Source organism: Bacidia gigantensis, assembly GCF_019456465.1.
Source record: "Bacidia gigantensis strain McMullin 20006 chromosome Unknown contig_246, whole genome shotgun sequence".
Taxonomy (NCBI): domain Eukaryota; kingdom Fungi; phylum Ascomycota; class Lecanoromycetes; order Lecanorales; family Ramalinaceae; genus Bacidia; species Bacidia gigantensis.
Window position 1 is genome coordinate 996,113 of NW_025408602.1, and position 26,097 is coordinate 1,022,209.

Below are 26,097 nucleotides of genomic sequence, written 5' to 3' on the forward strand. Positions count from 1 at the left end.
TCTGCCCGCCTGATTAGGTCCAACTTGCCACCCAATCGACTATTTTTATCCTGGCTCTAGTGGTGTTCTATCACATTTCAGTTCTGAGAATACGAGCTGTTGTGCTCGTCTCGCAGTGCGCAAGAAGTGATAGACACCGACTAATACGCGAGTGTATGTATGTATGTGCTCTCATAAAGCAATCGTCCTCGCGAAAGGACGTGATGGGAGATAACGTCGACCGACGACTGCCTCAGGGGTGGTTTAAGCCGCACTTACTGGTGCAGGAGGCACGCCCACATGTTCCGACAAAGCTTGCAGGTCCCTCTATAGAAGGCCGCCGTGTTATGGGGTAGAGTGAGTATGAAGTGCCTGAGAGCGTATGAAATGACGGGGATTCTCCTATGATGGATCAGCAGCTGCAGAGATCCTCCATTATTGGTGAATACGGGAGTCGCACCGTTGGAGATTTGAGAGAATGAGAATAGATTTCAAGCCAGGTATGCAAAAGCGGCTAGACGGTTTTTTCCTATGAGCGGTCGTGTACGGGCCAATCAACCGACGGGGGAAGAACAGCAACGAGATTCCAGGCTAGCCGTAAGGAGCTTGGATTGGTGTGGGACCGCCCTTTACAGCATTTCAGCATTTTAGCATTTTTTCTGCTTCTCCCTTTTCTAGTCACCAGCATCCCCTTCTCTCCCCCATCGCCACCAGCAAACATCCGTCTTTCGTTTCTCGTCTCCTCATCTTGCTCTCACCAATCTGCTTTCGTCGCGAGCGACTATCATCGTCAGCTCGAGGCTGCAGTAAGGTGTTGTCACTGTCGTTCCATTAAATTGGTCGGTCGCTGGCCAAGGTACCGTAACGAGGAGCAACCGGCGCCATCAACAACGGGGATCATTCCCCCCCCAATCCTGCCACATCACTTTCATTCAACAGCATCACTCATCACTATCATTCATCCGTCGCTCGAGTGCGACTGTAGTGACGAACGAAAGTAATCTTAATCATATTCGAGCAAACTTAGAAAAGAAGGCACGACTCGTTTCGTCCGACGACTCCGCGCCTCCGCTACCCCAAAGTTTCAGCTTCTTCAACATACGCGACATACTGCCACACGCTTCGATAATTGCAAATCAATCATCGTGACCAAGTTCATGGCCGATCTATAACGTGAGTCTTAACGCGACCGCTCAATTCGGTCAATGCATGAGCACGCTTCTTTGTTGCGCCCGCAAGCTCTCGCCTAGCCTCTGACACTCTTTGTAGTACTGAGCGCTCAGACTCACAATCATGTCGGGTTACCCACAGGGCCATTACGACGAAGGTTACGCCCACCATGGGGTTACCGAACACCATGGGGGTACCGACTCATACTACCAAGACGATCATACTCAAGGATACTATGACAATCAAGAGTATGCACATGGTGGTGGAAATGGCGGGTACTACGACGAAGCGTGTGTTCCCCAAGAAGGTCCATTGTGGTCGAGGAGCTGACATTTTGCAGTGGGTACTATAATGCTGACGCCAGCAACCCGTACCAACAAGAGGGTGGCTACTATGACGCTCAGCAACCTGGTTATCAAGATGACTATTACAATGATCAGTATTATGATCAAGGTACTCCTGCTGCCGGTCAGCATGGGTACGGCCAAGGCGGAAGGCCTCGACGCCGTGGTCACGATTCTGAAGAAGATTCCGAAACCTTTAGTGATTTCACTATGAGGTCCGACATGGCGCGAGCGGCCGAGATGGATTATTATGGTCGTGGCGATGAACGTCACAATAGCTATGGCGATGGCCAAGGTCGGGGATACCGGCCTCCCTCTTCTCAGATTTCGTACGGGGGCAACCGATCATCTGGCGCCTCGACCCCCATATACGGTATGGATTACCAGAACGCGCTGCCAGCCGGGCAGAGATCTCGCGAACCTTATCCTGCCTGGACGAACGAAGCTCAAATTCCCGTGTCGAAAGAAGAAATCGAAGATATATTTCTTGACCTCACAGCTAAGTTCGGCTTTCAACGTGATAGCATGCGAAATCAATATGACCATGTAATGACCCTCCTCGACTCGAGAGCATCTCGTATGACTCCTAATCAAGCCCTTCTGTCGCTTCATGCAGACTATGTTGGGGGCGAAAACGCGAATTACCGCCGATGGTATTTTGCCGCCCACCTCGACTTGGATGATGCTGTCGGCTTTGCCAACATGAAGCTTGGCAAAGCCAACCGTCGGACACGTAAAGCTCGGAGGGCCGCCAAGAAGAAAGCCGAGCAAGAACCCAAAGGCGAGGACGAGACACTTGAGAGTCTTGAAGGCGACAACAGTCTGGAGGCTGCCGAATATCGATGGAAGACTCGCATGAACCGCATGTCTCAACATGACAGAGTACGCCAGCTGGCACTGTACTTGCTTTGCTGGGGTGAAGCCAACCAAGTTCGGTTTATGCCCGAGTGCTTGTGCTTCATTTACAAATGTGCGCTTGATTATCTAGCCACCCCTGAGTGCCAGAATCGTGTTGAGCCGATCGACGAATTTACGTATCTCAACAATGTCATTACGCCGCTCTACCAGTACTGTCGCGATCAAGGCTATGAAATCGAAGACGGGAAGTACGTGCGGAGAGAGAGAGACCATAGCAGCGTGATTGGTTACGACGATATCAATCAGCTCTTCTGGTATCCAGAGGGAATTGAGCGCATCGTCATGGAAGACAAATCGAGGATAGTCGATTTGCCTCCAGGGAGCGTTACAACAAGCTGGGACAAGTCGCCTGGAAGAAGGTGTTTTTCAAGACCTACAAGGAAACCAGGTCTTGGTTTCACATGCTGGTCAATTTCAACCGTATCTGGGTCATTCACTTGACAATCTTCTGGTTTTACACTGCGTTCAACTCTCCAACTTTCTACACCAAGCACTATCAACAGCAGCTTGGTACCAAACCGAAGCCAGCTGCAACTTGGTCTGCCGTTGGACTTGGAGGGACAGTTGCCTCTCTGCTGATGATCATTGCGTCTTGCGTTGAATGGGCTTATGTGCCGCGGAAATGGGCTGGTGCACAGCATTTGACTCGACGACTTTTCTTCTTACTCGGTGTGTTTGTCATCAACATTGCTCCGAGCGTCTACATATTTGGTATCAGTCAAACTACCATCATCGCAAAGGTCCTGGGGATAGTCCAATTCTTCGTCGCATTGGCTACCTTCTTCTTCTTCGCAATCATGCCGCTTGGTGGTTTATTTGGTAGCTACATGAAGAAGAATTCTCGTCAATACGTGGCGAGCCAGACTTTCACTGCAAGTTGGCCTCGTCTTGCTGGCAATGATATGTGGATGTCATATGGCCTCTGGGTCCTGGTCTTCGCCGCTAAGCTTTCCGAATCCTATTTCTTCCTGACGCTGTCCTTCCGTGATCCTATTCGGATTCTCTCGACTATGAAGATCAAGCAGTGTGCGGGTGATAAGATCCTTGGCAATGTTCTCTGCAAGCAGCAGCCTAAAATCCTTCTTGGTCTGATGTTTGTGACCGATATCTGCCTCTTCTTCCTGGATTCCTATCTGTGGTATATCATCTGGAACTGTGTCTTTTCAGTGGCGCGTTCCTTCTATCTTGGTGTGTCGATCTGGACACCATGGAGGAACATATTCTCCCGCCTGCCAAAACGTGTTTACTCGAAGATTCTTGCAACAACGGACATGGAAATAAAATACAAGCCGAAAGTTCTCATTTCCCAAATTTGGAACGCCATCGTCATCTCCATGTATCGAGAGCACCTCTTGGCCATAGACCACGTCCAGAAGCTTTTGTATCATCAGGTCCCCTCGGAACAAGAGGGTAAGCGGACGCTGCGTGCTCCAACATTCTTTGTCTCACAGGAAGATCACTCCTTTAAGACAGAATTCTTCCCAGCGCAAAGCGAGGCTGAACGTCGTATCTCCTTCTTCGCACAATCGCTCTCGACACCTATTCCCGAGCCGCTCCCGGTCGACAACATGCCAACTTTTACCGTCTTGATTCCTCATTACGGAGAGAAGATTCTCCTGTCTCTACGTGAAATCATACGCGAAGATGAACCATATTCTAGGGTCACTCTCCTCGAGTATCTCAAGCAACTGCACCCTCACGAGTGGGATTGCTTTGTGAAGGATACGAAAATTCTCGCCGACGAAACCTCACAGTTCAATGGAGAATATGAGAAGAATGAGAAAGACACCGCGAAAAGTAAAATTGACGATCTTCCTTTCTACTGCATCGGATTTAAATCAGCTGCTCCGGAATACACTCTTCGTACTAGAATTTGGGCGTCTTTGCGATCTCAAACGCTTTACCGGACCATTTCAGGCTTCATGAACTACAGCCGTGCTATCAAATTGCTCTATCGAGTTGAGAATCCCGAGGTCGTCCAGATGTTCGGTGGCAATTCTGATAAGTTAGAGAGAGAACTAGAACGAATGGCTCGTCGAAAATTCAAGATCGTTGTCTCCATGCAAAGATATGCCAAATTCAACAAAGAAGAGCGAGAAAACACGGAATTCCTCTTACGTGCTTACCCAGACTTGCAGATTGCATACCTTGATGAAGAGCCGCCGCTGAACGAAGGCGAGGAACCTCGCCTGTATTCTGCACTTATTGACGGGCACTCTGAATTAATGGACAACGGCATGCGTCGACCAAAATTTAGAATCCAACTGTCTGGCAATCCTATCCTAGGCGATGGTAAATCTGATAACCAGAATCATGCCATCATCTTCTATCGTGGCGAATATATCCAGCTTATTGATGCCAACCAAGACAACTATCTTGAAGAGTGCCTCAAAATCCGAAGTGTACTGGCGGAGTTCGAGGAGATGACAACGGACAACGTTTCTCCATATACACCTGGGTTACCAAAGAGTGAGACAACGCCTGTTGCTATCCTCGGTGCTCGTGAGTATATCTTTTCTGAAAACATTGGTATTCTTGGAGACGTTGCCGCTGGTAAGGAACAGACCTTCGGCACTTTATTCTCACGTACGCTGGCTCAGATTGGCGGCAAATTGCATTACGGACATCCGGATTTCCTCAACGGCATTTTCATGACTACTCGGGGCGGTGTATCAAAGGCACAGAAAGGCTTGCACCTGAACGAGGACATCTATGCCGGCATGAACGCCCTCCTACGTGGTGGACGCATCAAGCATTGCGAGTATTACCAGTGCGGCAAAGGCCGAGATCTTGGTTTTGGCTCAATATTGAACTTTACAACCAAGATTGGCACCGGCATGGGGGAACAAATGCTGTCCCGGGAATACTACTATCTCGGCACCCAATTGCCTCTCGATCGCTTCTTGTCCTTCTACTATGCCCATCCTGGTTTCCACATCAACAATCTTTTCATCGTCTTCTCGGTACAGATGTTCATGATTTGTCTCATCAACCTTGGCGCCCTTCGTCATGAGACGATTATCTGTCACTACGATAAGAACAAGCCTCCAACCGACCCCATTTTCCCGAATGGATGCGCCAACATTGTTCCGATTCTCGATTGGGTCTTCCGCTGCGTGGTCTCTATCTTCATCGTGTTCTTCATTTCCTTCATTCCCTTGGTTGTGCAAGAATTGACCGAAAGAGGGTTCTGGAGAGCAGCTACCCGTCTGGCCAAGCATTTCGCCTCACTCTCACCTGTCTTCGAAGTGTTCGTTTGTCAAATCTACGCCAACTCGCTCAGCCAGAATCTGTCCTTTGGTGGTGCTCGCTACATTGGAACGGGGCGCGGCTTCGCAACTGCCCGCATACCATTCGGAGTGCTCTATTCTAGGTTTGCTGGACCCTCAATTTACGTCGGGTCACGCATGCTCATGATGCTGCTCTTTGCGACACTTACAATCTGGGGAATTGAATTGGTCTATTTCTGGGTCTCACTCTTGGCATTTTGTGTCTCACCCTTCCTTTTCAACCCGCATCAATTTGCCTGGAACGACTTTTTCATCGACTACCGAGACTTCCTGAGATGGCTTTCTCGTGGTAACTCGAGATCTCATAATTCCTCTTGGATCGCTTTCTGCAGGCTTTCTAGAACTCGAATAACTGGCTACAAGCGTAAGATTCTGGGAGAGCCATCATCCAAGCTCTCAGGCGACATCCCTCGAGCTCATTTCACCAACATATTTGTGAGTGAAATAATCGGCCCTCTTCTCTTTGTAGCTGTAACGCTGGTACCATACCTCTTCATCAATGCTCAAACAGGTGTGAAGAGAGCCACCGCGACCAACGCGCTCATTCGCCTAGCGGTCGTTGCCTTTGCACCCATTGGTATCAATGCTGGCGTTCTGGCAGGGCTCTTTGGCATGGCCTGCTGTATGGGCCCCCTTCTTAGCATGTGCTGCAAAAAGTTCGGATCTGTACTAGCCGCAATTGCTCATGGAGTCGCCGTTATTATGCTTCTCGCATTCTTTGAAGTCATGTTCTTCCTAGAGGGCTGGGTTTTCGCGAAAGCGTTGTTGGGCATGATCGCTGTCGTGGCTATCCAACGTTTCATCTATAAGTTGATCATCGCTCTGGCTCTAACTCGCGAGTTCAAGTCGGACTCAGCCAACATTGCTTGGTGGACCGGTAAATGGTACGCCATGGGATGGCACTCGATTTCCCAACCGGGACGAGAGTTTCTCTGCAAGATTACGGAGCTTGGACTGTTCGCCGCAGATTTTGTACTGGGACATTTCCTCATGTTCTTCATGCTTCCGGTGATTGCCATACCCTATATCGACAAGTTTCACTCTGTCATGTTGTTCTGGCTCAGACCAAGGTACGCTGTCTTGACCAGTCTCCAGTTTTCAGGACACAGCTAATATTCCTATAGCCGCCAAATTCGGCCTCCAATCTATTCGCTCAAGCAGTCGAAGCTGAGAAAACGAAGGGTAATCCGCTTCGCCATGCTATATTTCATCATGTTTGTGATCTTCCTATTGTTGATCGCTGGACCTGCTATCGCTAGTAAGTTCATCAAAGGCCTGCCTAGTATACCGATGAACCTCCTGCAACCTACTGGCAAGAGCAACAATGATACCACCAGCGAGACTACGGGACCAAATCTTATTGCAGGTGGAGCCGGTGCTACGGGCGGCGGTAAGGCAGCCGCAACAACAGGCTAAGCAGTTGACAGAGGGAAACGATTGCAAGAAGGATGATAGAATTGTACAAAATAAACATACGATGGATCCATGAGCTTGTTGGCTCGTTCTAAAGGTTTTTAATGACGGCACATCAGGCAACTCAACGTCTATGCTTTACCGGGCTTTGTGGTACATTGGCGCAGAAGTGAAGACGCCGTTGCTTCTTATCAGGGGAAACAACGGGGTGACCATGAAGCCCAAGTCTCTGGGCAACGAGTCCCGAGCTACCTTGCTAGTTGGCGCACCAGGACGTATACTGGCCGAGCCGTTGTCCTGCATGGTTACGCGTTGCTAGAGATGGATTGGCCTCACAAGGCCTTGTTGTAGCTGATGACGATTTGGGAATATGATAGCAAAAATAGAGCATTTGATTCTTCCATGGAAGTAGCTTTTTTGTACTTGTACACTGGCCCTAAACGCTGAATTCCTCTGCTCTTCGTTCTCCGTGTTCCGTTCTTAATTGATGTTGTATTTGTGTGAAGAAGCGGAGTTAGACGACCTAGATGGGGAAGCTTCCGCAGGGAAGCCGCCGTAGTTCACTCGCTGCGAGAGCCTTCCCCCTGAACATGTCAAGCTCTCAATGGATTTACATGATGCGCAAAATTGGCTGAGCGAAGTGTTGGACACGATATCAGTCCATTTCCAAAAGCTGCCGGGTTCTGCAATCTTCCTACGCTATGTCAAATCAAGCTATCAAGACGACCCTGTCCGCTCCGCTGTTGAATTGATTCTATTCTTGTTTGCCGTCCGATACTTGCTCGCACCTTCATACAAGCCTCAAAATGGTAGCTTCGTAAAGCTATCGGATGAAGTAAAAAATGTCATCAACTTTGCCCAAGTCTAATTCTAACGTTCTGCAGGAGATTGACGAGCTTGTTGACGACTGGACACCAGAGCCTCTTGTGGCGGCACAGACACCATTTGAGGAAGCAGAGAACGAAAAAAGGCCAGTTATAGTAGGGTAATGCAGCTTGTTGCCTTGAATGCAAGCCACCCTGACCGCGAGACAGACCCACCGGACCTAAATCCAAGCTGTCGAATGGACGAACGGTCACGAATCTCGCCTCTTACAATTTCTACAATCTAGTAGGCAACGAGAGCCTCAAAGAAAAGGCCATACAGGTTTTGCGTACGTACGGAGTTGGGCCATGCTCCCCTCCTGGATTCTACGGGACCCAGGACGTACACATCAAGACTGAAGCGGACATTGCGTCGCATCTTGGCGCTCCAGCCTGCATCGTCTATGCTCAGGCGTTCTCTACCATAAGCAGCGTGATCCCTGCATTCAGTAAACGAGGCGATATCATTGTTGCCGACAAAGCGGTCAATTATGCCGTTAGAAAGGGGATCCAGATCTCCCGGAGCTCCGTGTGGTGGTATGAACATAATGATCTGGATGATCTAAGGAGGGTGCTCGAAAAGGTGGTCAAGGAGCAGGCGAGGAAGCCTTTGACCAGGCGCTTTATCGTCACGGAGGGTCTGAGTGAAAACGTGGGTGATCTGCTGGATCTACCGCAAATTGTAAGATCTCTAAATGGCGATCTGCCTTGACGCACTTGACCTTGTCGATCTGACAGCTGACTCTCGGGGATACAGATCGCCCTTAAGCTTCGCTATAAGTTCCGCTTGATCCTTGATGAAACTTGGTCGTATGGTGTCATTGGTCGCACGGGTGGTGGGATCACAGAGCATCAAAAAGTCGATGCGAATGATGTAGATATGATCATTGGCTCCCTAGCAGGCCCTCTCTGCGCTGGTGGAGGCTTTTGCGCTGGCTCACACGAAATAGTAGAGCATCAGAGAATCTCCGCCGCAGCCTACACTTTTTCTGCTGCTTTGCCGGCCATGCTTGCAACGACAGCTAGCGAGGTGATCAGTATGCTACGAATGAATCCGGATATGATCTCGCCCGTGCGAGAAAACATTAGGAGTATGTGGACGCAATTGGATCCTCGGAGTGAATGGGTGAACTGCACGAGCTCCCCTTACAATCCCATTATGATTTTGGCTGTGAAACCAGAGCTGGTAGCCAGCCGCAAGTGGAGCGTTGCTGACCAGGAGCAAATATTACAAGATATAGTAGACGAGGTACATTCTTTGACCCGCAAATAGTGTTTTTGGCTAACGAATTCCATAGGCGCTGGCAAACAGTGTCCTAATTACCAGGCTCAAGAGCATGCCACGAGGGCAGTATACGGCGGCCAAGAAGGTTGGATGGGAACTGGAACCAGCGCTCAAGGTCTGCGTCACATCAGGCCTCACCAAGAAGGAAATCGAACGTGCAGGTACTACAATCAGGCATGCCATTACTAAGGTCATGAAGTCCCGTAGGTAAGGGCCAGAGGCCCACTGCAATGGAAGACATCCTGCTGTATTTACTCTGATTATCAGGAAAATACGAGTAGGATTACTTCCGTGGGCCTTCCTGCGCTGTCCGTAAGCTGATGGCCTCGCTATGAAGTATGAAGAATCAGAACTGGGCTGATTGTATGAGACGGCATCCTAATTGCTAAAGTATCACAATGCTAGGATTTTGGCTTGCTATAAGCAAGAGCCCGAACTTGAATATAGGAGATACTCGAGCAGAAGTGTCATTATTTGGGCTAATTGGTTTCGCCCCTTTCCACCTCAATGGGCAGGAGCTTGACCTTTGATGCCCCAAAATTTCTCCGCACTATGCGTGTTCGCGTTATCCTGCTTCCAATCATCATTGTACAGCCCCAGAAGAATCAGGTTGCTGCTGAAGCTCTTCTGCAGACTCTGAATCGCCTGTTGCTGCTGCTGTTGTCCTGGTACAGCCAAATTATTGGCAGTCCCCTGAGTTGGCCAACCCGACTCAGTGATCACAAAGGTCTTTCCACCAGCAGCTTGAGAGATCTCGTTCGCCCAATCCGTGACGAACTGCCCTGCTCCGGCCGGCTGGACATTGCCATCGAAGAAGGCATGGCAGTTAATTCCGCAGAAGTCCGATAACTGACAAAGTTTTGGGTTGGCCTTCAAGGCCACCATCGTATCGACAATGGCAACAGGACCGGTGTAACCCTGGGACTTCAAGGCCTGGCGAGCCGTAGCCAGAGCTGCTGTCACCTTCTCGACAGAAGCTACACCGCTGTTGACAAGCTCATTTCCCACACTGACAGCCTTGATAGCGCCCCAATTGCCCCCGATCCCGGAGGCTATAGTATTAACTTCATCCTGAATCTTGTCGATATTGTAAATGCCCGCGAAGATTTTAATGCTGCCCTTGACGGCTTGGACCACATTTGAGACCTGATTACAGTCTGTTCCGTAGAGCCGAATTACATCGTACTCTCCAATGTTGTTTAGGTCTTGTGCAACTTCTTGCGCTGATTTGCATGCTTTGTTGGCTTTGTACGGGGAGTAGGCGACGCCAGAATTGAACGAAATCTGGCTGTTCCCTGTGATATCTCCTCCACCCTTAGCTGCTCCGGCTTTCGCTCCTCCTCCGTTTCCTACTTGCTCGTTCGCTGCTCCCGAAGGCCCATTTCCATCGCTGTTCGTTTGTTGGGAAGAGTCCACCGATACTGCCGCCTGTTTAGCGCCTTGCTGCTTATGATCCCTTGGCATAAGATCGGCAGGTGTTGGGTCAGCTTGGGTGTCATCTACAGTCGAACTTGATAGCACTTCGTTGTTGTCATCAACGTAGACCACGATGTGGCTCGTATCCGAAGAACCTGCTGCATCGGCTGTCGCCGCCACGTCTTGTGCTTTGTCCTCTCGCTTGCGATGTTTATGTCGAATCTCGTCTAAAGGATTGATCAGCGTGCTCTGCAGTGCAAACAGAAAGCTAGAATACGGTGATGTTGCGATGCAACCAAGTGCGCAACTTGCAGTGCATAAAGGGCCACCACCGGCCAATTCTTCATCATGGTATTCGAACGGTACTCTCAGCGAGGTTGTAAGAATATCCAAAATCTCGAGAGGAACGCCGTATAGGACGCTTTGTTGCAATCAGAATAATGAAGGCTTTATCCACCGGACTCTAATCAGCACCACGCTTGCGGCGACAGATTCTTGTCATTTAAGGCATAATGACTGCTCAAGAAAGGTTTCATTTGCTGCTTAACAATCAGGAATGTAGCCATATGTGAGGAATGCAGTGCGTCAGGTGGCGTAGAGGAATAGCAAACGTAATACCATGACACTGAGTGATGAAACGCTTTGTTATTCTTTCATAAGCACAGTAGAAAAGACATTAGGGGGCAAAGTGTCTGGTGGAAAGAAGATCCGTTTGAGCTTAGTTCAAGCGACTCTCAAGGCCAGGTGCGTATGGAAGTGTATAAGCCACATACAGATACAAATTCGCCGAAGGCAAAAAGTCTTATGGTCGGTAGGTGCCTTGCAGAACAGCGTGCCTGGAGTCAGAATGTTGATAGGAGTCAAGGTTTGTGCAAAACCTCCCCCTCAGCTTCAAATGGACTCCCCTCCGTCATGTCGTTCCCCTTGTGGACCAAACTTGGCACCGCCGCACTTTTCGTCGTCGCTGCCGTGGTGTCCTCGTTGCTCGGTGTCTGCACTCCGGGCTTACTTCTTTGAGCTGCTACTTCAATGACGCTCATGGAGCTCTCCATCGCTTTATCCATACTCCCAACGCGTAGGCTCTTGTGTTCTAACTTTAGAACATGCTCAGCAGTCTCGGAATCATCTGACTTTTCGCCTTTGAGCCAGCTTACCTTGGAGCAGCGATTGACTAGTCGCTGGGTCGTCTGATCTACGGCTCCAAAATGGTTCAAGGCCCCGCCACTGAGTATGGTCAACAGGCGTAGGATGTCGTCTCGCTTGTAATGAGGTGGTTGTTTAAGCTGCGTATGGCAGAGGAAAGGGTAAAGAACCCGAAGATAGGTGTGCCGCAAGGCGGAAGACGATGGAGGGAGGTCTAGCAAATTCCTTAAAATAATGTCCAACAGCACATGTAAGTCGTTGGTATAAAAGTACTCATAAGTTGAGGGACTGGTGAAGAGGAGGTAAAGCAGCTTCAGGATAAGAAGCTGGAGAGAGGTCTCGCTTTCACGGTTGAGCAGGAGGATGATGTTTTGCCCAAAACTTTTGTACGCCGACCCAGAGGTAGCTAAGACCTTGATGACTTTGTTCGTGAGGGGTGGTTCTGTATTGTCGAGCTGTTGGGATGGATCGTGAGCACAGACCATATATTGCTCGTTGAGAACAAGCTGCAGGCATTAGCATTCCAACACAAGTAGATCAATGGAGCAAGTCTACCAGTACTCGTACGACAGGGTACAGATAGGGATCATTGACGTCGTCAGATAAACCCTCGATGATCCCGAACATATACATAACAAAGTCGTCCTCAATCAAGACTGCAGTCCCCTTGTCAACAACATCCTGCATAGGATGGAGATGAAGGATGACTGACTTAAGTCTTCGGTCTTCAGTCGCTGAATTCGCGCCATTTCGTACAGAAGCTCTAATAAAGTCCTATGCAAGCCCACCCCATCCTCTTTCCTCTCTTGTATGAGCTCTATTAAACGCGGAAAACCGCCCTCTTCGTTCAGCATCTCATAAGTCGCTTCATTACCTCGGCCGTCGTACAAAAGGAAAGCGGCAATGAAGTGCAACGTGTCTGGCGAGTCTTCCTGACATCGTTTTAATCGTCGTTCGCACTGGAGTCGATGGGCATGGTACTCACCTGTACAAGGCTATTGACAATCTGCCGGCGCACATACTCCTTATGGGCATTGAATACAGCGGACTGGAGTAGCCGATACGAGCAGCGAGCGATATCATTTTCGGTCTGGACGTATTCTCCTGTGTGCGAAGTCGGCGCAAGTCGGTGCAAGCATCAGGCGTGCTCTCACCTTTGAAGTTTGTCGTGAAAGTAAGGTAGGATCTCAAGACGTTATCGATCAATTCATGCTCCTCGCACTGCACCGACAGGATATCATCAAGTTCTGTAAATCAATTGTGAAAACTGGGGCACAACGAGCCGTTGGATCGTGTGGCTTACACACCATCCCAGAACTGCTGCTCATTCTCAAGAGAATAAGACACCTCGAATTCCATTCTTTCGCTGCCGAGCTCTTCGATCAGAGCCCATGGCACCGGGAGCCTGTGACCTAGGGCGAGAATTTCACGCGCATTCTTTCCAGAGCAACAATGTTTTGGCAATGGTGTCCGAGCGGCAAGTGCGGATCATGCGCTCAGTCAATACTGAGGATTTGGCTTCGTCTTGAACTAGAGTAGGACTACGCTTTACACTTAGATCAAGAAGACCAAGCTTTACAAGATTACGTTACCAAAACCGCATCACAGGATACGGGATGGTATCTCTAATCGTACATAGTAGCTGCTCTACTCTTTGTTAATCATATCACAATCCAACATGTCAAAACGCCTCGTGAATGCAGGGTATCTATCATCCGGATCCCAATGCAACGAACGCTGAAAATTGTAACATACCATGCGAAACAACCTCATTTGGGCCGTTTGAAGGGATGCGCCTCCGTGTTGCTGATCAAATATTAGCATGGAAATCGCGGTATGGGTTGGGTAAGGGTCACTAACAGCACATAATCGTCTAGGCTGAAAACTGTAGGATCGCTGTACAGGAGATAAAAGTACTTCAAGGTCTCTGCAAGCCAGAAGGACTCCATCTCGTCGAGATACTTGGGTTTCTCGACGTTGGTCACATCCCGAATCGCTGAAGCTCCATAGGTCGCGTTGGTGTATTTCTCAACCGCTGTGAACATTTTCCAGCCCTCCTTGCGCCAATAATCGTCTCCGGTGGCACGATATAATATGAAGACGGACTCGATGGCTTCAGGCCTAAATGGAAATCAGTACTACATCCCGTCGTGCTATTGTAGATCGCCTACCGCAAAATGTAACGACCACTGACCACTTTTGACATCCCAAGGGGCAATCTCTCCTTTTCCATGCGATGCTTCACATACTCATCATGCGTCATATACGCGGGTTCACTGGGATGCGAAGCAGCCTTGGTAGAGTTGACTTCTGTTGGGGTAAGCTTCCCTGACGTAGCAGTACCCGATGACGAGGCGTTCCTATAGTTGGGGTTCGTTGTTCCTGAATCTGAGTCTTGTACAGACAATATTTTCGCGGTGTCCTCAGCTTCAGGTCCATTGCTGGCAGAATCAACTTGAGAATCGTCGTCTGACTCTGGCTTCAAATTGGCACTCTTATCTGCTTCCCCACTCGTGGAGCCTTTACTAGTTTTCAAACTATTTTCAGGAACCTTTGGTTTGGACGTTACGGGCTCCTCGTTTACTTCTCCAAGTTGACGACGTTTGAGCGCGTCCTTCGATGATCCGGGCCGTGGGGTTTCCTCGTCGCTCGCTTGCTCAGAAGCGGTGTGCCCGCTCCCAAGCAATGGCTCCTCATCGACATTACTAGAATCTTTAAGAAGCTTGTCTCTATGGTTCGCCTGGATGATAGATGGCGACTTGCCAGGAGTATTGTCCGGAATATCCTCTTCGTGACCAGCTTGATCGACCTTGGTAACATTCCGATTGAATTTTGAGTCACTTAATTTGTCAACGTCGTTGGCTAGACTCTCACGATCTGCAAATTTTGATTTGTCCGTCTTGATGGTAGACTCTTGAGCTCCCTTTGCTGGAGCTCTAGCCGGTTGCGCACCGCTACTGAGTACTTGCTGCTCTTTCTGCTTGAACAGTTGGACTTCTCTCTGGAGGCCTTGAGGGTCCAGCGTCTCTTTCCATAACGTTTCGTTCCATGGACAGACCTCGAGGTCTGCACACGGGATAGATAAAAATATTTCTGGCATGATGCCAGTATTAGTAGCTTCGTAGGCCCAAACACAGCCATCGGTCAGCTGCTTAGCAATGTCCATATCTTCTTCTCGGTCGAATATCTTTGCACCCACGGCAAACATGCCCCCAATAAAGCACGACAAATGCGAACCTTCTGGCCGGAAGCCTTGTTTGTCATCTGATCCCTCCTTTCCGCTTGTTTTGAGAAGACCAGCTTGGAGGATTTTGCGCTTGTCATCCGGAATCATTGGTCGGAAGATTAGATGTTTTGTCGCCGCGTCAGCTGCCTTCTTATACATAGATTCATATTTCGGCTCCAAGCCACCTAATAGCATGTATTCTTTCGGCAAGTACTCATATGTGGAGTCAGCCATTCCACCAAGCGTAAACTCTTCGCTGGCACTGTAAGGTGGGGAATTGAAGCCTTGGGCCTCACACTCCGGCTTTTTTGACTTGATATCTTCTCCTGCTTTTGTGGAAGTCGCGGATTCCGACGCCGAAGAGCGGGACAGAATTTCTCGCTCATGAATCTCTCCGCCTTGAGGAGGAGTCAAAGAAGGCCCTTTTCGGCGGGTGATGGATTTCTCAGCGTCGGCCTCCACAACTCTCTGATCCCCGTTCTCTTCGAAAGAATCATGTGATGACTTTCCACTTAATTTTGAAATCGAGCCGCCGTCCATGACTTCCGTATTTGCAGCGGCGATGCGGTTTGCAGCTGCCTTTTCCGGTAATGAAAGGGTTTTGTTCGATCTCATCTCCCTCCCTGCAGCATGAGGGGAGGTTGATGAGTCTAAACTTGTCTTCTTGCACCCCGAAGCATCAACCTTCAGGGGCCAAAGACCAGGTAGCTTGGTCTGGCTCTGCCATATTTCAAACTCATTGGTAATACGAGCTATAGCATCGTAGTACTTGGGTTCCTTTGTAATCTGTGCCAGCCGTGTGAATTCTAAAGACAGGGACCCTATCTCAGCTAGGACGACTCTGGTCTTCGCACGATGTGGCTGTGAAGCGAATGTTGGCTTCCAGAGATAGTACATCATCGGCATACGGTTGGGTGTGTCAAATGATCCCATCAGAACCTCCGCCAATTCAACGGCTTTGTCAAGCAGTATCTTCCGGGTGCCTCCGCTGATATCGTAAGCGCCGATGAGTCCCCCAAGATACCTGATGACGGTCTCAAAGACAGGAATATCGTTTCTTGAACTGGTTGTAAAATTAATGTTCTGGACAGCCTCAACAGCCTTATCGAACTCGTCTTTCAGATCCATGAGCCAGAGTGTATCCAAGCTATCAACGAGTGTTGCTGCCCATCCACAAAATGGATTGCGGTATTTTCCTGAGACTGGGGATAGTTCGTCCTGCATCCAAGCCTTTTCCTTGTATCCGCCCCAGGAGAACGTGAATGTTTCCTTAATCCTGTCAAGTTTATCTTGCTGAGCGAGATCTCCGCTAGTTCCTGTTGTCTTGAAGTCGTGCTGAACTTTGGGAATTGGATTTGGCTTGCCAGTCGGCAACTGGAGAAGGCTTTCTGTAGGCACAGGAAAGTTCTCCGGGACAGGAGACCAATAGATTTTATCAGCAGTAGAGTCTTCAATGATCTCCTTTCTTCCTTTCCCCCCGCCTTCGTTGTGCGTGACTGGGTCTGCCGGATCCTCGACAGCTTTATCCACAGGAGTAGGCTTGCTGAGGAAAGGGTGGTCTGAAAGGACGTCTTTTGACCTTGCTGATGTTTCATTAAGCTTCGTCCCGAACTTCTTGCCAGCATTGAAAGACTTCTGGGTCCCTCCAGAGCTTGAAATCTTCTCGTCATGTGGCAGGGCTCCTTTGGCTGGGGAAGAAGATTTGATGTTGTTCGAGAACCCTTCGTTGATCACGTTTACCGTTGCGGTGGTAAGCGATGGACGAGCGGCTCCGGATTCTACCAAAGAGACTGCCACCCCTGAACTATCGAATCGTTCGTTTGAATCATTCTTCTCCGAGTCGTTCAATTTGTCTTTTGGCGAGTCCACCTTATGACCAAATCTCCTTAATCCTTCAACGCTGGCTGCGCCAGCATTCTGAAAGTCTTCTATACCCTTGAAGTGGTATACAATTCCTATGACTATGACAGCAAAAACGATGAATACGCGATATCGTCGTAGGCGGAACATCTTTGAGCTTCGTGGTGACGCATGGACTCAATGACCGGACGACCATGTGGGAAGGATGGGGGTCAATTAAGTTGGCATCGTGACTGTGAGCAGCGGACTTGGAAGCCAGTGATAGATCAGACCTGAGCTTGGCTAGAGACTCTTCCTCTTAGGTCTTTGCCCCACATGGTGGCACAACTCAGGGGCCCTCCTCGGGCTTCAATCCTTCCATATAGGGGCTAGGCGTTATCTGCTAACTAAGACAACTAGGGCCTACAAGCAATTGCTACACCATAATCATCTAGAATGCTTCACGTATCTTTGCTAAATGCAGCCAAGGTACTCTCTCGAGTCTTCCATGATCTCAACCCTCCCCGTCGCCAGGTCCTGGACCCTGTGATTTACTCTACGCAGCATTAGCAAGAACATGGTGATAATGAGGGGATGTTCACCATCTGTCTCGCCTTTAACAATTCATCGCAAAGCAGCAAGTTTGAAGCTATGCCGGCACTGGAAGCTATACAATTCCTTAGGACTCGGAAGGAGTCGTAGACGCCTTCTTGAACTGGATCCATGGGCTCGCCCGTAACCAAGTTTAATCCGACGGTATTCCCTTCAGCGTTCTCATCTTGTAATGCGGCCACTTTCACGGATGTCAGCACTACCTCGCACTCAGCATGGTCAAGCTCACAGCTATCCTGTATATCGTGCCCGGAATTGGCGGCTAGAGTCTTTGGTATAATAAGTAGCGCGTCGGCGAACGCGGACACACCATACTTCGCCTTACCTTTGACTTCTCGTCGGAAAGCCTCACCATGTAAGTGTGCTGCGCACGCTATCTGAAATGCGCCAGCTCCTGGAACAACGCTTTTGTCGATTATCATGTTGTACGCACTCCTTAGACCGTCACGTACAGCATCCTTGATCTGCATAATGGTATGCGCATTTGGTCCTTTGATGAGTAGAGTCACCGATTTGGGGTCTTTGACATCTTCCTAGAGTACTCCTTAGTCCGTCATTGAGAGACTTGAAAGATATACGTACGATAAAAGTATATTTTTCCTCCCCGAGTTGATGTTCATAAACTTGACCTGCCCAGCCCAAAACATCTGGTGTTAGGTCTTCCACGCTGTTCATGGCTGCGCCTCCACAAATGAGTTGAAGTCGTTCCATGTTCCTCCGCTTAGCCCGCCTGAGTGCAAATATACCGTTCTTTACAAGCACGTCAAGACTGAGTGGATCAATGCCTTTCTGATTTATGACCACAAATCCCTTTTTGGGATCATTTCCGCAGACCTCCTTCTTCAGGTCAACAATCTTACGGAGCTTGTCATCCACGAATCTTCGTTCGCTCTCGACAAGCTTTTCTCTTTGGTCTGCACTCGAATAATAGAATCCAGAGTTCACTTCGGACTTTTCGTATTCCAAACTGACATTGAGGGTGAGTATAAACGCGTTCTCGACCCGCTTTGGCATGTCAGGATGCCTTGCGCCATGATCGAGCGCCAGTCCCTTTATAAGTGTTGTATCAGAAGCACTTCGATGTTGCATCTGCATGATTTCTACCATAAACAGATCTGGCTTTGCTGGGGGCCGATAAATTGAAAGGACAGCATCGACAATTGCAGGCGTCAGTCGTTCCGCGAGCGCATTATTCAGCTTAGTTGCGAGAGAAGTTCGAGCAACGGAAAGTAGAAGCTCACGGTCGACCTCACGCTTTAGCTTGAAGCTGTCGAGAAACTAGGCGGAAGCATGAGCTACTAGTCAAGGTGGGGCTTCTTCTTGCGCACCTTGAGGGTTTCGGTCTTCGCTATCTCGTAGCCGTCCGTGATCATCCGTGGATGAAGGCCTTCGGTTATGTATCTATCTGCTTGCTTCAAGAGCTCCCCAACCATGAGAACGACGGATGTTGTGCCGTCGCCCGTTATGTCGTCTTGGGCGGTGGCTGCTCGAGCTATCATAACCTCAGATTCTCAGCTTTGATCTTCGCCGAGGCGTGAAAGTCTGAGATAGATGACATACTGCGGTAGGACTTTGTATCTGCATCTCTCGTAGCAGGACATTTCCATCCTTCGTGAGCTTGATTGCCCCTGCACCGTCGACCAGCATTTTTATGGTCCCCGAAGGACCAAGATTCGATTTCAAAACATCTTGCAAGCCTTCTCCTGCGGAAATGTTGACCTTCAACGCTTCTCCACGTCTCTAGTAGGCATCAGTCACGACTCTGCGGGCTGGCATAGCTTTCTCACGCGCGATTCTGCCTTAGGGTTTAAAAGCTGGGCGGCAGACATGCTAGTGTGTCGGAGTACTCTCGTAAAGGATGAGGGTGGTATCGTAACCTGTTGAAGCTGTATGGGCCCTCAGTAGTAGATTTCTTGCGTTTAATTCTAGAGCTTTTCTGTAGACGCGAATGGGGGCGCGTTTGGGTCGTTGTGCCGCGGGAAGCTTGCCGAGAAGTGCGACCGAAAATTCAGTCGCACTTGGCGGCTTTTGGTATTCCGTACTGCCTAAGCTTCTTCCATTGCTCAGATCTTGATCTTCTTACGATCAGCTTATTGGTCTCGACAACATGACTATCGACTATCTGCTTCATGAGTCCTCGGTGGGATATGCAGTCTTCCAGGTCGTCCACCAGCCAGACACGGTCGGGAATCGAATGAAAGATTTCCAGGCCTCTGTTCAAGTACGAGATCAAAGACAAAAGTTCTTTGATGCTGGGGCACTAATTGTGAAAGGATCTCGCCAAGTTTGGGAAAATGATCAAGCTCATTAGCTTTGCGCCTTTCCAGTGAGTTGTGACAACTCTCGAAATTACGCTTTCGATATTGATCTTGCGACAGAGGAGCTGCCCAGGCCCTCGAGAATGCCAACGAAATCAGTGAGGGGATAGCATCAAGGTTCCTTCTATCACTCCTAGAAGTCGACCTGCCAACATCAGGCCGTATCACCCTTGGCGTTGCCGACAAAACTCTTGCAGGAGCCATCAAAGGGGCTTTACCTCACCTGCAATGCGAAACGGGAGACACGAGCGAGATTGTGCAAGATATGCTTCGCGGCTTACGGCAGCATGGACACAAATTATTGAAACAGCTTCAAGAAGGTGACGTAGAGCGAGCCCAGCTTGGGTTAGGTCACGCCTACTCTCGCGCCAGAGTCAAGTTCAGCGTCCAGAAAAATGACAATCACATCATCCAAGCTATTGCCACTCTAGATCATCTGGACAAGGCTATCAATACATTCTCAATGCGCCTTAGAGAATGGTATTCCTGGCATTTCCCTGAGCTAATCCGCATAGTCAGCGAAAATCAACAGTACGCACGATTGGCGCTTTTCATTGGTGATAAAAAACGTCTTGCAGATCAGGACTTGGAAGATCTCACAGCGCAGTGCGATGACAACACTGAAATAGCCCAGAGCATCATCGACGTTGCTAAAGTAAGCATGGGCCAGGATCTTTCCGAGACAGACATGGAGCATGTCACGACGTTTGCGACCAGGGTTGTGAGATTAGCCAATTACCGCAAGACCCTGCACACTTATCTTGTTGGAAAGATGGGAGTCGTGGCCCCTAACCTTGGTGCTCTACTAGGTGAGGTAATTGGAGCAAGGCTTATATCTCATGCGGGGAGTCTCACGAACTTATCAAAATACCCAGCGTCAACGGTACAAATACTGGGCGCGGAGAAGGCTTTGTTCCGAGCCCTAAAAACGAAAGGCAACACACCAAAGTATGGGCTCATTTACCATTCCTCCTTCATCGGGAGAGCGGGACAAAGAAATAAGGGACGGATCTCCCGTTTTCTGGCGAACAAAACTTCCATAGCTTCAAGGATAGACAATTTCTCAGAGCACCCGACCACCAAATTTGGCGAAGCGCTCAAAGCGCAGGTGGAGGAGAGATTGAGATTCTATGACTCTGGAGTTGCACCAACCAAGAATGAAATAGCTATGGTTTGTCCTATTTCTCAGAGGCTTCAATATTCAACTGACTCGGGACACTGCAGAGATCAGCAATGGACTCCGTTCTTGCCGACATTGACTTGGATGGTGAAGTTACCAGTTTCGATGATAAAGTCGCCGAGAAAGTTCCCCGTGCTGCACAGAAACAAGAGGTGAAGAAAGCGGTTAAGGATAAGGATCAGCGGAGAGATGAGAAGAGGGAGAGGATGAAGAAGCGGAAACATGACGATGGAGATACTAACGAAGCAGGAAATAAGATCAAAGGCGAGAAGAGGAAGAAAAAGAAAAGTGAGGCAAAGTTGGAGTAGGCTGGAAAGCTGTATGGATTAGTTTGATTTTGGCGTGGCGCTGGCGGCAGAGAACACTCCCTTAAAGAACCTTTTCTGTAAACTTATGCTACGAGTCTCGTACAAAATTGTGCTGAAAGCGACTAAAGCAACCCATGTCATCCCCTACTGGTCAAATGCTGCTACGGATTGCGCCGTGGTTGCTTGAAGAACCGTGTCACTGTGAAGTTACCTCTATGACTTGATAGACAATACGCGACTGATATGTACGTGGATACTGATGAACGCGCAAGCTACTCAGCTTCTCCAAAATCCACATGGCTGGTCGCTAGAGCATGCTCGCTAGCACCACTTTCCCCCATCAGCAAGGCTCCACAAGTCTTGCATTTCAAGTTGAATTTTGCGGTATCCGTAAAGTATTTCCTGCCTTTCAACACTGTGCATAGCTCAATTGCAGCCTGTAATATCCGTTCGTCGGAGCTGTCAAAAACTTTCGTGTCGTACTCAGGTGGCAAGTTGCTATGCATGTGCGGCGGGTCGGAAGGCGACAAGGCGATTGCATCGTAATGAATGCCGGAGTATACAAGAATACATCTGTTCGGTCTGTCTTCATTGTAACGATCTATTCGCAGCGATTGGACATCGATGGAGCAGATTTCGATATCGAAGTGCTTGCTAAAGATGTCCAACTCAATAGCACCTCCCCAAGCGTCTGATGTTTGGATCCACCGACAATAGTCATCAGGGTTCTTCTCTAAAACGACGGCTGAATAAGTATCTGGGTCTGCTTGAATGTTCTGGGCCACAACGCTGCGGAGCTCATGCATATTGTCCATTGAACCGAAAAAGGCAGTATTGAAAGCACGAAAGAGACAGGCATTATCATCAGGAACAACTCTCAGGACCATAGTAGCATTGTGAGTCGCTAAGGCGATTTCTGGAGGGTCTTGTTCTATGTTGTTAGACTTGCGAGAAAGCGACAGAGGATTGCTTAAATATGAGGGATTCGCGGTAGGAGGAGCAGCGCCAAAGCCTGCAAATGAAAAAACAGGATTTGATTGCTCGTCCCCGCTCTCTGACGTCTGAGCGATGTTTGAAGACTTTTCGGGGTGCCTGTTCGCCGAGTGACTTGGTGGAGTTGGCGGCGACGTTCTACTCACGATGAGCTGTTCCCCATCATATTTCTTGCCAGTTCTAATTAAAGGCGTGGTTACTTCGAATTCTTCTAGTCGCAGTGGTTCAGGTGGATACCCAATCTTGAGATCGAAGGTGTCCAGTAGGCTTATGTCCTTAACGCGCTGTACCAGGTCAAGTACTGTTGCTGCGTCGGAGAGGGTAACCGCAGCTTGCCCAGCTGGGTGTCTTATTCTCACTTTCATGCTTGTTTATATGATAATGTTGCTTCTTAGTATGATTCTCGGACACTATATGGGAATTCGGAACGTACCTTACCAAGGCGTCTCGAAGTAAAAGTTTGGCCGGGCATTTCTGGGTCACACGGAAAAATGTTCTACCGCAGCCTGCAGTAAGCCGGGCCCTTAGCTTCATCACGTCTACGAGCATTCTTTTAATATTCCGACCATTTCGCTCTAGATGTCAATATGGTATTGGCATCACTTGAACAAGATGGAAGCCTGGAGCCTGCAGAAGCTGCGAGCCCAGATCCTATGGATGTTGACGGAGAAGCTACAGAAGCTCAGTCCATATCGAGGGATTCTTTACTAACGAAAGATCAATGGTCGGCTATACAGCAGATCACGGAAAAGGTGTATAAGTACAGAACTAAGGAGTAAGTTCTATATACCCAACTCTCGCGTCACAGCACGCTGCTGACTTGGGGAGCGGCCATGACCCTTCGAAAATCTTTCATAGAAAGGTCAATAAGCGTCTGATACCGGATTACTATGACGTGATAAAGGAACCTGTCGCGTTAAGCACCTTGAAAAACAAGATTTTACGGAAAGCTTATGTCAATTTTGAGGAATTCGTGAGGGACGCTGCTTTGATATCTCACAATGCTCAAACATACAATAGACCCGAAGCTGGAGCATATCACGATGCGATCACTCTGCGGGATATATTCCAAAAAGAGTTCATAAAGCTGGTTGACCAGAGCGTTATTACCTCCGAAGCTTCGGAATATCCAGATCTTGGAGAGCTTCCGGCTGTGGAAGATGTTGTGGCCCCTGCCGAGGTTGAAGAGGAAGAAGAAGACGAGGAGGAAGAAGACGAGGAGGAGGATGATGATGAAGATGAGGACGAAGACTCAGAAGAAGAGGGTGGCAAACGTCGTCGGAGAAGGGGGCACGATCCGTCGCCTCGATCATGAAGAGAGAGGGCGGCACCAGAGGTGAACGGAATAATAAAGGAGATGAGTCAAGGAAACGCCGAGGTCGGCCGCCAAAAGTTGACACTCCAATGGAAGCTCGCATAAAAAACATTTTGAAGGGCATTCGCAAGCTCAAACATCCGGAGGGCCATCTGATGATACTCTCATTCGAGAAATTGCCAGATAAGACCGACTTGCCAGACTATTACATTGAAATCAAGGAACCCCTAGCTATTGAGCAAATCAAACGAAAGGCTAAGCGCAAGAAGTACCATTCAGTTGATCATTTCCTGAGGGATATGGATGTTATGTTTAATAACTGTAAATCGTATAATATGGAAGACAGTCAAGTCTACAAAGACGCGGTCTCTCTCCAAGCCGAAACACACAAGCTTGCGAAAGAAGAGACATCAAAACCTGACACAGAGTTTGCTTTGGAAGAAGGTCGATTACCTTTGCCTGAAGGTATCTTGTACAACGAGGAACTGTGGAAAATAGGTGACTGGATCCATGTCCAAAATCCTAACGACGTGACTAAACCTGTTGTTGCCCAAGTCTATCGTACGTGGCAAGATGGGGACGGCGACAAATGGATAAATGCATGCTGGTATTACAGGTAGTCGAGCCCCCACGAAGCCTTTGAAATGCTAGTCACTCACATTCCGCAGGCCGGAGCAGACTGTGCACCAGTTTGAGAAACACTTTTTTCCAAATGAAGTAGTCAAGACTGGTCAGTATCGAGATCATCGCATTGACGAGATTGTCGATCGATGCTTTGTTATGTTTGTGACGCGATATAGTCGGGGTAGACCCCGTGGGCTTGGTGTTGGTAAAGAAGTCTATGTCTGTGAGTCCCGCTACAATGAGGAAAAGCACAGGTTCAACAAGATCAAAACATGGGCAAGCTGCTTGCCGGACGAAGTGAGGGATAAAGACTACGAGATGGATCTTTTCGATGCGCCCAAGAAGATCAGGAAGGTCCCAAGTCCTCTTTTACATTTGCTCAAGGATGAGGGCACAGAGGCAAATGCAAACCCTAGATGGGGTGTGAAAAATGCCCCTCCGATTGTAGGTGCCGTGTTCAAGGGCCCGAGAGATGAGAATGTGAGAGTGAACCGTGCTGATCGGGTGGCAATGTTTGCTAATAAACACTTAGCAATCTCCCCCACCAGAGCCTACTCCTTCTCCTCCACCACCACAAACGACAAAGCCGAAAAGTATGTCGTATAACACGCCCGATTACCGTGCGACTGAAACGAGAGCAGCAAGTAGCAACGCCTCGCACATTAATCACGCAGCATCCTATGGTTCATCGCAACTCCCCCAATATCACGGAAGTTCCACGTCACCTGCGCCACTGCACCATCCCCACCAATTCACACAGCAAGCTGCCAGCGGCTATACGCAGCCAAGTCAACATTATGGAACAGCACAGAATCGATTTGCCCCGCCTGAAAGAACACAAAGCTCAGAGTCCAGCTATCAACGGTCCGATGAAGTTTACCGTTTGCCCGGAAACGCCAATCTGGCCATTCCAGAAGAAATTCGAAATCAATTCCAGCAGGATGAGCATGGTCATGTCCTGTTCTTTACTGCTCCACCAATTGATACTCTTCCACCTGTCAAGCCAGGCTCAGCCATCGGTCATACAGCGCGGTATCTTGCGGACAAGCTGCGGACTGAGTTGGCTGCGAAGGAAAAAGAGAAAGCTGGAAGAGTCAGTTGAAAGTAAAGTCAACTTCATCCAGGGGCCGTTGCCAAAGCGGGCAAAGCAGGCTGAAGATGAATTGGAACTCAGTCAGCAGATCCAGACAACTTCAGAAGAGGCGCTTCAGCTTCTGATCAAGCAGATGCACAACGGTCGAGATCAGATTTACAAAGACTTGTGCGGAGAGCACTGGGAAGAGAGGAAGCGGCACGAAGACGAATCATTAAAAGTGAAGCAGGCGAAGGCCAAGAAGGAGAGGGCGGAACTGGAAGAGAGTAGAGGGCGCAGAACTGAGAGTAGGCAGTTGACACTCGTTCCAGGGACGGTGTTCAAAGATGACTGGGACCCGAGGTATTAGCTTCTAGGTAGGAGCAGAAACTCCTTGCTTGATCAAAGTTTGAGATACCCATTGGAGTTTCGTGACAATCAAAGCAAATCTAGGCCCATGTGCTGCCGTCAATGCTCGTGCATTCTCCTTGTTGATCGTGTAATGTCTCAAAAGGACTTTTATCGTTGAAGACAAATATTATACCGAGTTAGCATTGGATTACAGGATCTTTCGACCTCCGACCTTTGCTGTCTTCGTTGGTCATGTGAGATACACCGCTTGGGTGGTTTGCCAGTCGGTCCAGACCGATTTATGGTTCACGCAAGAGAGATCCTTTGGGCCAAGGCAAGTCTCAAGGCTCAACAATGGGACGGCCGAGTCTTTCATCACCTTGAATCCCATCTCTTGAGGGAGGTGGCAGGCTTCAGTCTCAGCGTCCGGAGGTCACA

General features: G+C 49.0%; 8 protein-coding genes across 8 annotated transcripts; 5 read left to right on the forward strand and 3 right to left on the reverse strand.

Annotated features, from left to right (window-relative positions):
- Positions 1–1,272: 1,272 nt before the first annotated feature.
- Positions 1,273–7,117, forward strand: KY384_005916 (uncharacterized protein; the record flags this gene model as incomplete). Its single annotated transcript, XM_044814414.1, has 4 exons — positions 1,273–1,439; positions 1,490–2,770; positions 2,800–6,771; positions 6,826–7,117. 4 exons carry the CDS (start codon positions 1,273–1,275, stop codon positions 7,115–7,117), a joined length of 5,712 nt encoding a protein of 1,903 aa, XP_044668564.1.
- Positions 7,118–7,718: 601 nt separating this feature from the next.
- KY384_005917 (uncharacterized protein) lies at positions 7,719–9,473 on the forward strand (the record flags this gene model as incomplete). Its single annotated transcript, XM_044814415.1, has 5 exons — positions 7,719–7,976; positions 7,999–8,099; positions 8,149–8,659; positions 8,735–9,226; positions 9,276–9,473. The coding sequence occupies 5 exons, from the start codon at positions 7,719–7,721 to the stop codon at positions 9,471–9,473; spliced, it is 1,560 nt and encodes a 519-aa protein (XP_044668565.1).
- A 293-nt stretch (positions 9,474–9,766) lies between these two features.
- On the reverse strand, positions 9,767–17,057 carry KY384_005918 (uncharacterized protein; the record flags this gene model as incomplete). The annotated part of the gene is made up of 9 exons (XM_044814416.1): positions 9,767–10,927; positions 11,557–12,327; positions 12,377–12,477; positions 12,534–12,753; positions 12,807–12,925; positions 12,976–13,068; positions 13,129–13,226; positions 13,682–13,942; positions 13,993–17,057. The coding sequence occupies 9 exons, from the start codon at positions 17,055–17,057 to the stop codon at positions 9,767–9,769; spliced, it is 5,889 nt and encodes a 1,962-aa protein (XP_044668566.1).
- Positions 17,058–17,400: 343 nt separating this feature from the next.
- CCT6 (T-complex protein 1 subunit zeta) lies at positions 17,401–19,327 on the reverse strand (the record flags this gene model as incomplete). Its single annotated transcript, XM_044814417.1, has 7 exons — positions 17,401–17,442; positions 17,489–17,679; positions 17,728–18,031; positions 18,081–18,776; positions 18,827–19,000; positions 19,059–19,238; positions 19,286–19,327. The coding sequence occupies 7 exons, from the start codon at positions 19,325–19,327 to the stop codon at positions 17,401–17,403; spliced, it is 1,629 nt and encodes a 542-aa protein (XP_044668567.1).
- A 278-nt stretch (positions 19,328–19,605) lies between these two features.
- Positions 19,606–21,304, forward strand: NOP56 (snoRNP complex protein nop56; the record flags this gene model as incomplete). Its single annotated transcript, XM_044814418.1, has 4 exons — positions 19,606–19,719; positions 19,772–19,824; positions 19,877–20,987; positions 21,041–21,304. 4 exons carry the CDS (start codon positions 19,606–19,608, stop codon positions 21,302–21,304), a joined length of 1,542 nt encoding a protein of 513 aa, XP_044668568.1.
- A 272-nt stretch (positions 21,305–21,576) lies between these two features.
- On the reverse strand, positions 21,577–22,662 carry KY384_005921 (uncharacterized protein; the record flags this gene model as incomplete). The annotated part of the gene is made up of 1 exon (XM_044814419.1): positions 21,577–22,662. The coding sequence occupies one exon, from the start codon at positions 22,660–22,662 to the stop codon at positions 21,577–21,579; it is 1,086 nt and encodes a 361-aa protein (XP_044668569.1).
- Positions 22,663–22,884: 222 nt separating this feature from the next.
- Positions 22,885–23,612, forward strand: KY384_005922 (uncharacterized protein; the record flags this gene model as incomplete). The annotated part of the gene is made up of 2 exons (XM_044814420.1): positions 22,885–23,072; positions 23,156–23,612. 2 exons carry the CDS (start codon positions 22,885–22,887, stop codon positions 23,610–23,612), a joined length of 645 nt encoding a protein of 214 aa, XP_044668570.1.
- Positions 23,613–23,701: 89 nt separating this feature from the next.
- On the forward strand, positions 23,702–26,057 carry KY384_005923 (uncharacterized protein; the record flags this gene model as incomplete). The annotated part of the gene is made up of 5 exons (XM_044814421.1): positions 23,702–24,228; positions 24,281–24,716; positions 24,769–25,329; positions 25,361–25,671; positions 25,823–26,057. 5 exons carry the CDS (start codon positions 23,702–23,704, stop codon positions 26,055–26,057), a joined length of 2,070 nt encoding a protein of 689 aa, XP_044668571.1.
- Positions 26,058–26,097: the final 40 nt, after the last annotated feature.